Below are 15,137 nucleotides of genomic sequence, written 5' to 3'. Positions count from 1 at the left end.
AGTTCTGTCACCTGGACTTGCGTAAGGTCGGCTCCGCCCCACTTGCTCCTCGCATCTCACGGGTAAGTTGGTAGAGTAGAGATGTATACTTGACACTGAGAGAGATAGTTAGATTAGGTAGACATTAACCATCGTCCACAGAGTCAAGCAAACGAGCCTATAGCCAATTGTGACTGAACTTGATTATTCTTTTCCAACTGCGTGTTTGCGGATGTAACGAGTGCGAGGGTATACCCATTCTCCATTACATGCTTAAACCTGTTTCAGTACGAATTACCTACCTGTAGGTAGTTTACATACACTACGACTCCGAACGCCAAAGGGCCGCTGAGCGGCCGATCCATTTTCAACCTCCCATAACTATCAAACCATCTGCTCTCCAAATTGATACACGGCATCTATCGCTCAGGCTCGTAGCAGCCTCCAACCACCACCAGATTCATTCTTGTGAACTTGACTTTGGTGACTGGCGTCTTTTTGGTAGGGAATGCGCTGATCTGGTCTGGAGTGATCATGACCTCCTTGCCTTTCTTCTTGGAGCTGCCTGGCGCGTTCGTCGAGGCCGAGCCTTGCTGAGCCGCGCTTCCTACCGAACGGGAAACATCCTGTGCACCCGCGTTCAGAGTATCCGCACCCGCAAGCGCTCCGGCGTCCAGGCCTGCTTGCTGTGCCGCCTTTTGGGGGTCGGCCGGAGATTCCACATCCCACAGGCGAACCGTACCATCTTGCCCACCAGAGGCAAGCACCGTGGACTCGACGCTAAAACTCAAAGACCAGATGCCACCCTTTCCATGACCACGAGAGCGCTTGATACGTGTACCCTTGGCAATATCCCAAAAGAAAATGTTGCCAGCAATATCCGCGCTGGCGAGTAGTTTACCGTTGGGTGCACACTCTAGAGCACTGATATAATCGGTGTGGCCGGAAAATACTCGCACGCAGCCACCAGTGACGATAGACCACATGCGGATCGACTTGTCTGTCTCGTCAGAGGCGGAAAATGCGTACATGCCATTGGGGTGCCAAGTAAGAGCGGAAAGAGATGTATCGTGCCCAACAAGTAAGCGCTGAGGCGAAGCATGATCTTGCATCCAGAGTCGGAGAGTCTTGTCGTAGCCGCCGCTGAGGAAGTAGTGCCCATGGGGGCCCCATTGTGTTCGGTATACTGGCCCGTCATGAGACCTGTATACAGCCAGGCAGGACCATGACTCAAGAGACCATAGTCTAATCTGGCCATCGGCGGAGCAAGACAACAGCAGTTTGGACTTGGTATCTAGCTTGGCACCTGGCTGAGCTTCATTTCCAAACAGTCGCTGCGGTGCGCCCGCAGCCGAGTCAGAGAACGACACGTCGTATACAGGTCCAGAGTGTCCGATGAGTTTTCTGCTGTTGAACTTGGAGTCCTTTTCGTGTGCATTCATGGATGTCAAAGCCTTGCCATCCAACGACCAAACTCTGATATATGATTCAGAAGTGCCAGCAGCAACGAGCTGCCCATCATCAGAAAAGTCCATGCATGCAACACTGCCTAGAGTATTGTGGAATGTGAACATGCAGGCACTGACAGCGACCCCAACGCCCCCGGTGCGACCTTCAATTTTAAATCGGTCCCTATTTTCGCGGAGCTTTTGCATCTCCAACATTATGTCTCGCGGTCTTGACGGGGGCAGAGGCAAATCAGCTCGGTTTGGAGCATCATCACTGTCTTCTCGTTTTATCTTTTGGTCAAATTCGTCCAAAAGCGTCAAAGTGCCCGGCGCGGAGGGATTGCGCTTTTCCTCATCCTCGAGTTCGGCACGTACATCGTCGCGCAGTTCAGCCTCCATAGGAAGTGGGCCAAGCTGAAGAGGAGCACCTGGATCGAGAACATCCTTGTTTGAAAGACCCAACTTGATACCCGGCACACCCTCTCTAGTATCGATATCATCCACATCCATGTTTTTGGCTCGCCGGAAAACAGACTCGAAGCTGAATGGAGTAATGGGGCCACGCTGTGTGGAATCAATCTGGCAGTGATTGACTAGAATATGACGGATAACTGTGCCTCCCTGTTCGGATTCGCGCTCGAGAAAGTTGAACAAGTCCCCAGTGGCATGTTGGTTGAGCGGAATTCTGTATTTATTCTTCTTGTAGAGCATGATAATGGGATTCTCGGAAGTATGTGCCGGCAGTGTGATGGTGGCAAATGTCTTTAAGTCATCAGCATGGGCCCCTTGGAACTGAGGGCCCATGTCTTTCAGGTAGATTTTGGCGTCGTCGGTATATCCATTTTCAATGAGGGCGATGTAGGAGTAGACGAAGACTGGCCAGAGCAGTTTTGACAACTCAAACTTGTATATGTCGAGGTTGTTGAACACCCACGCCTTGAGAAGTCTGTATGCTTTGCCATACTTTTTTGGCCCGAGTGATGCGGGTTGGTGAATCGGCTTTCCATCTGAGCCAAGATGTTTCGACTCCTGGCGAAAGATTTCTTCAGTACGGTTGAACCCCCTTTTAAGCAAGTAATCGGTAACCTTTGGTGGTGATAGGTTAGCAAATAGTTCTGCCATTGCTGGTACATGGGCAAGGCTCGAGGAGAGGCACTTATTCAGTGTGCTGAGCTGAGGCGTTCACGACTACGGCAGTAGCTGACCTCTGGCACTTACTATTTGATTCAAGTTCTGGTTGGACATGGACGATCCGGTGGCTGCCGTCGTCGTCGCCGCAGCTGGGGCAGCGGCAGGTGGTGGTGCGGGCGGAGGGACTGGCTGCCCGTACACGGGAGGAGGGACTGGTGTCTGTTGGGTCATCCTGTCGAGCCGAGTAATGCTTTGGAGCAACCTCGACCTTTCTTTCGGGTGTGAGCCGGTCGAAGGGATGTAACGCGCCTAGCCGCGCGGTAAGAACTTGGTGTCGTGGGAGCGAGGGATGCGACTCGGTTCGTTGCGCCGTCCGTGCAGGTCAGGCCGTGGGCGCACAGGGGGAGGGGGGTGCGCAGAGCGTCAGATCGTATATTTGTGGGTATAACTGTGACGGGGATGAAAGACGACGATGACCCGTAGGGTGATGTGTGATGCGCGCGTCGCCCTGTGTCCCATGGATGAATGATGAGGGAGTGAAGTTGGATGTTGTTGCGAAGCGACCTTGAGATCGACGCTGGCCCCACATTACTTGGCAAAGTTATTTTTGATGGTAATACAGCTGGTATGGCGCAGCTATCGAAAAGGACTTCTTGATAGGAAAAACCTCAAACCTTTCTATAATCAATTAAATAGTCCTCACTGACAATACTCGAGTGAGATAATTAATTCATTGTCTGGCAGAGCCAATACATCACGTGTCTTGGTTGGGTTGATTAAAAGCGGCAGAACCAGTGCACCAATGAGAAAGTCAGGGCTGATAGTCCTTGAAAAAAATAAAAAAATTCTCAGGACGCGCCAAATTTCCTTTATTTCCTGTAGCCGAGCTTTAGTGTGATATGTACCTGCCTACCTTGTTACTTAGGTACCTACCTGGTACGCAGCTGTACATCCTCCTCCGTCCACCATGGCGCTCACGGCGCCCCCACCACGAAGCGCTCATCGCTCAGCGCACAACATCACTTCTGAGGCCCAATCTCGTCAGCAAACGCCCACTTCATAATTCGACATGGCATCGCCAAACGACGTCGGCATGCGCGATGGCTCGCCCTCTGGAATCCACGAGCCCTTTACCATCGAAGAAAATATCAGCCAGCTCAATGCCATTGACCAGTCCGCCGTGCAGCTCATGAGCCACGCCGCCACGGCCCTCAGCTCGCTCACTACGCCCTCGTCAGCCAGCTCCCCCGCCGAGGACACGAACCCCGACATTGACGCGCATGCGGCCAAGGCAGCCTTCACCCAGTCTACCGATTCTTTTCTCACCGCGCTGCACGATATCGACGTGCGCATGAAGCGGCAGATCATGGCGCTCGAGGAGGCGGGCATCATCGATCTCGGCAGCGGCGCGTCGCGCGCAGAGCCTCACGCAGCCACCAAAGCATCGCTGCGTCCCAATGGAGTCGGTGCTGTCGGCAGCTTGGACGTTGGGTGGCTGAACAGCCGCAGCACAAAGGTCGAGCGCGACATGGAGGCGGAGCTCTGGGACAAGGCCAAGAAGCTTCTCGAGTCGCTGGGCAATGGGCAATGACAAAATAAACATGGTACCTCTGTTATGAGCTTAGACGTTTCTTTCTTGTCTGTTTGTCTTTTTTTTTCTTTTATTCCTGGGAGACAATGGCGTCTTGGTTTTTGGCATTCTTTTCTTTCAGAGGAAACGTCCGTGAAAGGGTGTCGGCAATAGCGGGAGGCTTTCAACGAATCTGAGCCGGCGACCAGTCAGCGAAGCTGTGTCGTTAAAGAACAAAGAGAATCTATACATTTTCTTTGAGCAATCTAGCATATATTTCTTCTTTTCCGAGATTCAATCTTGGTCATACCTCGCCTATAAATGTGCCAGTCCGCCCTTTCGTTGTAGCCGACACGATCAACACCACAAAAACCAACGACGCCAAGATGGATGTCAAAGCATCCAGCATTGACGTTAACTGTGCCTCTCATTCTGATGCCACTGTCACCGGCCTCAGCATCTCCCTCGTTTTCCTCGTTCTGTGTATTGCCTTGCTTGGTTACAAGCGATGGCAGGACCGGCAGTCATACAAGAGTCTCATTGACAAAATTCGCCGCCTTGAAGCTGCGCAAAACAGAAGCGGACCAAACTTTCCAAGGGAGCCCGGTCGACCTCCTCCTACGCATGGACGAAATGAGATACCCGGTCATCGTTGAGCGCTTCTTGCGTTGAGCCTCTGCTTGATCAATCAAAGGTACTGGCTGACCAGAGAGTCCGGAGAAGTTGATGGCATGCATTGGGGCGCGAATTGTATATTTAGACTAGCTACTAATACGAAGTTTGTTTGTTTCTACGTATTCTTGTGCGAGCCCGTGACTAGGAGCATGAGAGATGAATATATTGGAAGGGATATGATAGTACGGAGTAGTGTCTCTCTTATTACTGATGGTAGTGTTGATACAAGTTGTTGCAATTGAGCGTCTAATAAATTCATGCTTCGACGGCCTGAGTTGAATTGACCTCGATAACCCGTCAGTGACAAGGAAGTTCTGTTGCTGACTGGAACATCTATTATTTACCTATACGGCTTGGCAGATATGGTTAAATATAGTCCTGATTCGATAATAACTACTTTGACTTATCTCTGCTTCCTCTACATTTTTTTGTTTTGTTTTCTTAGTCTTTAATGCCATTTCGACAATCTTACACCCAAGTTCATCGACCGGATGCATCAGGTCCTTCCCGCCCCGTCGTACGGCCAAATTCAGGGCAAACTGCATCACAGCTTGCTTCATAGACTCATCTTCTAACTGTACTTGACTCGCTATGAGCATCTCGAACATACAAATTCTAGGCTCGGCAACTGACGCGCGTACCGAGACGCGGTGAAAGTGGCACAGCAGCCAAGCCTTCGCCGCCATGGCGCGCCAACGTCCAGGGCACTGGTGCCAAGGCCTACGCCTTCTGTGGCCCGTGGGCTGTGTGGTGGCTGTGGCCCCACACACCACTAGATAGGTAGCCAGCATAGGGCAGGGCCTAGGAATATTATCTTTATTCTAATATACACACTAATAAATTAGTAGTAATTATATTAAAAAATCAGTATAACTAAAAGTTCTATTAAAAATTATTAAATTATTATATTATTATAACCTAGTTATATTAAAAAATAAATTATTATAACCTAGTTATATTAAACTATTAAATTATTAAAACCCTTATTATTATAATCTCTATTAACTAAGAAGTATAACTAGCTATATAGATTAGTTAAAATATATACTATAAGATATATATATTCTAGTATATATTACTTATTACTACTTAAAAGTAGAACCTATATTCTTTAAACTAAATAAAGCTAAGTTAATATATTTAACTAATATAATTACTTATTAAAGATATATAATAAACTAAACTAAGTTATTATTAATAATCTTAAAAGTAGATATAATAAAACTTTTATAATTATAAAAAGTCTAAGTTACTATATATTATCTTAAAAATAGAATAATTACTAAGCTAGCTAAATAGTTAATATATAAGCCTACTTTATAAGATAACTAAAGGCTAGTAATAGAAACTATACCCTATTATTAAAAAGGATAAGTAACTAACTTACTATAAAGTTAAAGCTAAGTATCTTTATTATAGTTTAGGAACTATCTAGGCTAAGGCTATACTTCTTTAATAGATATTAGTAAATAAAGTAGTAATAGTATCTAGCTATACCTTATAATAAACCTAGATATACTTACTAAGATTATCTCCTAAGTAGTAGTTAAGACTTTAGTAGTTATACTTAAAGATATAATTAATTAAAATACCTTCTTAGTATATAGCTATAAGTTAATAATAAAAGGCTTATAGAAAGTAAATATTAGCTTTTTTAAGCCTAAATTATAATATCTAGATTAAGATAGTATAAGAATTATTATAATAGGTAATAAAAATATCTTATATATTTATATATATATATTTACTAACTAATTACTAGTATATAGTTAATTATATAGAGAATAGGCTATTTAAGATATTTAATATATTTACTTATATAGAATAGCCTTTTAATAGTATATAAATATACTTATAATAGATAATAGATAATATATATTTTATATATTAATATTAAATATCTATATAGCCTTTATTAATTACTTTAAACTATTACTTTTTAAAGTAAATAAATACTTAAAATAAGCTATTTACTTACTAGATAATACCTAGATAAGAAAAAATATAAATATATATATTCTATAAGTATTATAGGATATTTAAATAGTTAATTAGGATCTTTAAAACTAGTTTTAATAAGTATTTAACTTACTAGACTTTAAAATTAAGGCTATTTTAAACCTATTATTAGAAAAAACTACTATCTAAGGCTTCCTTTAAAATATCTATAATTACTAAAGTATTATTTATAATCTAGCTATAAATAATAATAATAATAGTCTTACTAATAAAGACTAGGCTTAGTATAGTAGCTATAATAATAATAGCTTTTAATAGCTATAAGCTTAATTATAAGTCTTAGTAGGCTATAATTAAGATAGCTAAGACTAGAAAGGATATAGGCTATAAATAAAAGGAAATAAAGGTAGTTATAGCTATTAGAATAGCTTTTAGTAAGAGAATAGATATAAAGGTAGATAATAATAGCTATATTAGCTATTCTAATAAGAAGTCTAGCTACCTACCTTAGGTAATAAGTAAAAGCTACCTTATAATAATAATAATAACTAGGCCTTAGCTAATACTAACTAGGGCTAAGGTTTTAACCTAGGCTATAATAAACTATACTAACCCTAGGATAACTAACCTTAATTTAATTAAATACTATACTATACCCTCTAGGTAGCTTATTATATAGATTATTACTAAGATATAAATAAGAGGGGATATAAGTAGGATACTTAGGATATAGGGTAGGATATATAGTAAGTATAGTAGAAGGACCTTTTTAAATATAGTAATAAAGATTATTACTAATAACTATTACTAGATTATAGTAACTAGACTATAGATCTTACTATAGCTATAGGCTAAGATATAGTAGAAAAGGAGGAATTATTAGTTATAAGTAACTATAGATACTAAAGCTATTAGACTAAAAAGCTACCTATTCTCTATATTTATAAAGAATATAGCTAGGAATTTAAATTAAATAATAAGCTTTATAGCTATATATATATTACTTATAATAATACTAGCTTCTCTACCTTTAGCCTAGCTAATAATACTACTATTACTTATTACTATATATTCCCTTATAATACTAAAGAGATAGTAGTAAGTATTAGGATAAATACTAAAGAGTAGGATACTAAAGAGATAGTAGTAAGTACTAGGATAGATACTAGAGAGTAGGATACTAAGGAGATAGTAGTAAGTATAGAACTTATAGGCCTATAGGTAGATATAGACCTACCTATTATTAAAGCTACTAGTATTTTAGTATAGGAAATATTACTAGGATAAGTATAGATATATTTATACCTATAGCTATATCCTAATTTAAAGATCTTAGGAAAGTAGTTAAATATATATATAGATATAGAAGCCTTACTAACCCTAGTAGATAAGAACTAGCTAGCTTAATACTACCTAGAAGTAACCTTAGCTAGCTACCTATACCTAGTATATATATATAGTATTAGACTTAAAGGGGCCTAAGCTAAGTACTATACCTATATCCTATTATACTTTATTAGTATAATACTAGATAGCTAGGTAGCTATAGTACTTTACCTAGCCTAAATATTTATAGTACTAGACTTAAAACTAAATATACTAATTAGTATAGATATACTAGGCTCCCTTAAGAGTAATATCCTACTTAGCTAAGGTACTATAGTACTTTATATATACTAAGGTATATTAATCTTAATAATACTATAAATATAAGTATAATCTTAAGTAAAGAGTTACTTAGTTATAATAGCTTAGACTATATAAGCTACCTTAAGTAAAATAGTACTTATAGTTATAATATATAAGGCTAAATTAGATATTAGATATATATATAAACTATAAATACTATAGTAAACTATAACCTTTATAATACTAGTTAAAGCTAATATTATATAAGTACTATTATAGAATAACTTAGAATACTACCTATAGTTATATTAGGGTACTAGACTTAGCTACCTATAGACCCTACCTTAGAATATAGAAGTATATTAAGTAGAATATATAGATACTCTTATAGTATTAAAGCTAGCTAGTACTTATAATAAAGAACTACCTTACTTTTAAATATAACTAGATAACCTATTTAATAGGTTAGTAGAATACCTAATAAAGGTATATATTTAAAGAGGTATAAACTAATAGATATTAGTTATATAGAAGCTAATAGATAGATATATAGCCTTTTTTATAAATAAAGGCTTTATTAAGGTCCTTAAGGATAAGCTTATATATATTAAGCTAAAGCTAGAATAGAAGGAAGCTATAATATAGAAATATAAAATCTATCTATAGGGGTTAGAAGAAAGAAGTATTATTAAGTAGACTATTAGTAAGCTTCTAGATATAGGAAAGATCTAATAAATATAGATATAAGTCCTTTTTACTTTCCTAGTCTTTATAATCTAATAAGGATAAAGAGATAAGTAGAAAGGCTATATAGTTATAAATATTAAGACCTTTAATAGGTATACTCTTAATAATACCTACCTAATATACTATTAAGATAATATTATAGTAGAATTAGTATATATAAAGTATATTATAGTAATTAATATTATATCCTTTTATTACTAGTAGTTACTATACCTTAACTTAACCTAGGCTTTCTTAATTATAATCTATATAGAATAGTTTACTTTTTAAATACCTATTATAGGCTATAAGAATTATAATACCTATATCTAATAGTAAATAGATAATATACTTAGAGATACTAAAGGTATTCTATATAGTAATAATATCTTTACTAGGTTACTTACTTTTAAAAACTATATAAAAGACCTATAGGTAGTATTTAAGAGCTTACTAAGCTATAATATCTTAATTAAATTAAAGAAAAGCTTTATAGCTTTTATATTAATTATAATTCTAAGCTACCTAGTAAATACTATAGGCCTAAGTATAATAAAAGATAAGCTACTTATAATTAAGAAGTTTAAATTCCTTAGGACCTTAAAGGAACTTAAGTCTTTACTTAGCTTTATAGGCTTACTAAGATATAATATATTATATTATACTATAATTATAAAGCTACTATAAAAGTAGAAGATAGTACTTTAAAGAGTATTAAAGGCTAAGAAATAAGCTAGATAAGCTATCTAGGTTATAAAGAACTAATTAATAGAAAATATAGCTACTCCTTCTTTAACTAGAAATATAAATATTGTTAAGACCAATAGGGCACATATAGGGTAAGAGGTGAAGTTGTTGTATTGTGTGTCTTCTATCTAGTTGTATGGTATGGGTAAGTGCTAGATATACTAGGTAACGGGAGATCGTTCTTCCGGCTTCAAAGCCGCCTATTATCAAATATATAGTAAAAGTATAAAAAGGACTATAAGCTAGAGTATAAGGTATAGGTTAGCTATATAATACTAGCTATACTATCTTAGGCTAAATTAGATAACTTTAAGAGCCTTATCTAGGCCTTTATTAACTATAATAACCTTATATACTTTATAGTTTACTAAAAGCTATTCTTTAATATAGATATATCTATCTTAGGTATAGGTATAATAATCTATTATATAATAAAGGTAGCCTTTATAAAAATTACTAACTAAGGGTAAGTTATATAATACCCCCTATATATAACTATTAAGCCTATTACCTTCTTATTAAGAACCCTTTTAAATACTAAAAAGAACTACTAGGTTATAAAGATAGAGGTATATAGCTATATCTAGATACTATAAAAGCTTTACTACTAGTTATATACCTTCTAGTACCTACTAGCTATATATTTTATAGATTATAGCTTAATTATTAACCTTTCTAAGTAGCTTAATATTATAAATAATATATCTTAATATATAGTTAATAAAAAGCTTATTAAAGCTATAGAATATATTAGCTAATTTAATATATAGGTTTTATATAGATATAATAAAGACTATATTATACTAGATATACTTAGTAGGTTACTAACCTAGCCCCTATATATATATCTAGAGGTACTAAGCTAACTAGATAACCTTCTAGATAATAAATTAGAGCTATAGCTAGATATACCTTACCTAAAGATAATACTAGCTAAAGTATATATAGCTATAGACTATATACTATTAGTCTATATATTAATACTAAGGATAAGCCTAGATTTTAAGGCTAAACTAATAAAAGGATATACTATAAACCTTATTTAAAAAAGGATCTTTAATACTATTAAAATAAATAATAAGCTATAACTAGATAATAAAGCTAGGCTACTATTTATATAATAGGATAAACTATTATATAAAGTTATAAAATACCTAGATAGTTATAAGGTAGAGGAGAAGCTATATATTCTAAGTAGCTATATAGCTAAGCTCTTTAAATCCCTATATATTAAAAACTATAAAGGTTATAATAAGCTAGTTTATCTTCTAATATAGTTCTATATTTATAATAAGCTATAAAGATTCTATAAATTTCTTAAATAATATTAACTATACTAAACCTATAAGAAGATATATTATATACTATATAGGAACCTATAGCTATTATTACCCTTATTAATCCTTTTTTACTATATATCCTTTAACTTCCTACTAGCCTTATTAAAGTTAAAAGAAGGATATACCTATATAGTAGTACTAGTATATAAGTTTAGTAAGGCAGTTATCTTAAGACTACTTAATTATAAGGCTAACTTAGTAACTATAATAAAGGTTATTATAAATACCTTATTCTTATAAGGATAAGGCCTATTATAGATTATACTATTTAACTAAGACCTTAAGTTCCTATTAGCTATATAATAATATATATAGAAATAGCTAAGAATAAAGCTAATATACTCTATAGTATATTACCTATAGATTAATAAATAGATAAAAAAGGCTATTTAGACTATCTTATTAGCTATCTATATATACCTAGCTACTATAACTAATATAACTAGATAGGAAGAGATACTACCTAGGCTATAATTTTAGTTAAATATAGCCTAAAATATAATAATAAAGTAAAATACCTATAAAGTTATTATAGGCTTTAACCCTTAGGATATAGTTAATAGCCTATTACTAGCTATAGTAGCTAAACTAGATATAATTATAATAAGGATTATAACCTATAATACTATAGTAATAGTAGTTATAACTATAAAAAGTTATTATAACTAAAGATATAAGATAGTATTCTTTATAATTAGTAATTAAGTCTATTTATAACTCTATAAAGGCTACTCTATACCTAAGTTATTAAGATATAAATTTAATATATAATTTATTAACTTATTTATAATTATAGAAAGGATAGGATAAGTAGTATATAGACTATAGCTATTATAGTTATAAAGAATATATAATATAATATTAGTAAACTACCTTAAGCTAGCCTATAGATATAAGGAATAGGATATAAAGAAGCTAGACTAAATACTAGTATATATAAAAGATTACCCTATTAACTATATTTATAATACCTAATAATAAGGCTTTAGGGAATAATTCTAAGTAAGATTTAAGGATCTTAGTAGTAATTATAACTAATAACTCTATACTAAAGATCTAGGTAGATATATATCTTAACTACTACTAGAATAGATATAGAATAAGTAGATATACCTAGAGTAAATATAGGTAGAGAATAAATAGAGAGGTATAGAATATAACTTATAGTAATATAAATAGTACTAGGCACTTTTTATACCTAGTACTATTCTAATACTCCTTATAACTAACTATATAGTTCTTTACTTCTACTTTAGCTTATATTTCTACCCCTTTTCCTACTCCCTCTCTTTCCTTTCCTTCTCTTCTATCCTCTTATAACTATACTATTATATACTATATAGTAGCTAATAAGCCTTTAAAGTAATATAAATATATAAGTTATAAATAGATAATTAAATAGTACCTATATTTATAATTAATTAAATATTACCTATATCTATAATATAAGACCTAGCTATAAATCTAGCTACTTTAGCTAGTCTTAATAGTAATAGAGATTAGATAAAGAGATAAGCTAAATAAGAAATAAGTATAACCCTAAAGAAAAGTAGGCTTAACCTAGATATAGATAATAAAGTATATCTAGATATACTACTTATACTAAAAGGTAATTAATAGATTAATTAGATATATTAAATAGTTTTAAAACTTATTAAAAGCTTAATTAATAATAACCTAAATAACTACTTAACCTAGCTTAGAGAGATATACTAAGCCTTATTAACCCTAAATAGTATAAAAGAATATCTACCTAGATATATTAATATAGCCCTCCTTAATAAATATAGAAAGGTATTTTATAATATAGTAAAATTTATATAGCTATTCTTTAATATATTTAATAAATACTAGTAAATAATAGTAAGATAGAATTATCTATATATAACCTTTAGTAATAAAAGTATAATAATAACTAGATTCCTTATAGCCTATACTATAACTAAAGATACTTAGATATTCTTACTATTTAGATAAATACTTATCTAAATATAGATCTAGGGCCTATATAAGGTCTAGAAGCTTATATAGTATAACTTAATATCTAAGGAGTAATACTAAATACTAAATAAACTAAAGTTACTATTACTAAATACCTAGACTAAGGTAGTTAAGATAGTATATATAAGGTAGGTAGCTATTACTACTAGTATTATAGAGACTAATACTATAGTACTAACTACTACTAAACTAGTTATTACTAAAGTAGTTACTATAGGACTAATAGCTCTTAAGATAGCTACTATATAACTAGTAGCTTTACCTTAGCTAGCTTTACCTTAGCTAACTCTACCTTAACTACTCCTACCTATACTACTAATACTAAGTATAAACTAAGCCTAGTATACCTTTAGACTAATAGAAGGCCTTATAAAGAATAAGATAACTATAGCTACTATATAACTAATAGCTTTTAAGATAACTACTATTAAACTAATAACCCTTAAGGTAGCTACTACTAAGCTAGTTACCCTTAAGATAAGTACTAAGAGATATAGATACTATTAATATATACTAATACTATTATTACTATACTTAATAAAGGCTATACTAATAAATTAACCTATAACTATATAAGTATTAGAGCTAAAGTAAATACTAGTACTAGTATTACTAAGGTAGGTACTAGCCTTAGTATTAGTACTAGTACTAAAGCTAATATAGGAACTAAAAGCTTAACTATAATTACTATTAACTAGCCTACTTATAGAATAAGAAGCTAGCCTAGCCTAGTTATAGCTATAGCTAATTAGCCTACTTATAAGGCTATAACTAATATTATTTTATAGCCCCTTCTTAGACCTAAGATAAAGCTACTTATAACTACTAGCCTAGTAGTAAGAAGCCTAGGTAGAATTCTACTTATAATTTATAAGATTATAACTAAAAGGTTATAAAGACCTAGATAATATTTTAACTTTATAGTAAATAATTAAATATAAATATAGTATATTATAAAAAATAGTAAATATTTTAAAATTTATAGAAGTATAAAAGGTAAGGTATAAATATAGCTATAAAGTAGTATTATTATTCTACCTTTACTAGTATATAATAAAGAAGTATAGCCTTAAGATATTTATAATATTAAGGTAATAAAAAGATAATATATACTAATATACTAGAGTATTAAAGAACCTAGCTATAGTAGTAATAACTATAATATAAGAAGGTTATAAAAAGAAATATAATATAGATTAAGTACTAAAAGAATAGCTATAAGGCTTAGTAATCCTAAAGGACTAGGCTTAAAGGGGAAAGATATAGGAAATTTAATTAAGAACTTAGCTTTCTTTCTTTTTTTTTCTTTTACTATTTAGTAAAGTATAGTAAATTACTTTACTATTTTATAAGGATAAGAAGATAAATTACTATTAGATAGGATAAAGATATTATTATTATAGCTTCTATTATCTAATAAGGATATCGCTATTTAGATAGCGACACCTATAGCCTATAGGCTATATAGTGGCTATAGCCCTATACACTACTAGATAGGTAGCTAGCATAGGGCAGGGCCTAGGAATATCATCTTCATTCTAACATACACACTAACACCTTCCCAGTCAATTACGGCCAAGAAATCTTTGGCTTGGTTGCCTAAAACTGTTAATTCGGACCACATGTATCTATAGGCCACATTCTCTCTTTCAGACTCTATTTTATTATTATTGATCCCCTGCCAAGGCTCCAAGCAATTCACTTGGGCATGGCACCTTGGCAACTGCAACATCGCCACAGGTTTTTGGCTACCGGTCGAATTCAAAATCAATCATCTTGGTTGTTTTCGAATCTCTCGGGATTCAATGGTAAAAAATATGCGATATAAACGATGTCTGCTTGGCTACTGGCGAGTCACCGACTTGAGTCTCTGACTGGCCTACAAAGCCGGTGGCCTTCATCCGCCATGTACAACTTGAAGTCAATTTTCTT

The 15,137-nt window shown here is 34.1% G+C and overlaps 2 protein-coding genes across 2 annotated transcripts; one reads left to right on the top strand and one right to left on the bottom strand.

Annotated features, from left to right (window-relative positions):
• Nucleotides 1–398: 398 nt before the first annotated feature.
• CCM_07834 (transcription initiation factor TFIID subunit, putative) lies at nucleotides 399–2,789 on the bottom strand (the record flags this gene model as incomplete). The annotated part of the gene is made up of 2 exons (XM_006672974.1): nucleotides 399–2,513; nucleotides 2,646–2,789. 2 exons carry the CDS (start codon nucleotides 2,787–2,789, stop codon nucleotides 399–401), a joined length of 2,259 nt encoding a protein of 752 aa, XP_006673037.1.
• An 838-nt stretch (nucleotides 2,790–3,627) lies between these two features.
• Nucleotides 3,628–4,149, top strand: CCM_07833 (Mediator complex, subunit Med11; the record flags this gene model as incomplete). The annotated part of the gene is made up of 1 exon (XM_006672973.1): nucleotides 3,628–4,149. The coding sequence occupies one exon, from the start codon at nucleotides 3,628–3,630 to the stop codon at nucleotides 4,147–4,149; it is 522 nt and encodes a 173-aa protein (XP_006673036.1).
• Between the last annotated feature and the right edge of the window lie 10,988 nt (nucleotides 4,150–15,137).

This window comes from Cordyceps militaris (assembly GCF_000225605.1).
Source record: "Cordyceps militaris CM01 unplaced genomic scaffold CCM_S00006, whole genome shotgun sequence".
Lineage (NCBI taxonomy): Eukaryota > Fungi > Ascomycota > Sordariomycetes > Hypocreales > Cordycipitaceae > Cordyceps > Cordyceps militaris.
The sequence above is the reverse complement of the archived record's forward strand: the minus strand, read 5'-3'. Positions and strand labels throughout refer to the sequence as shown.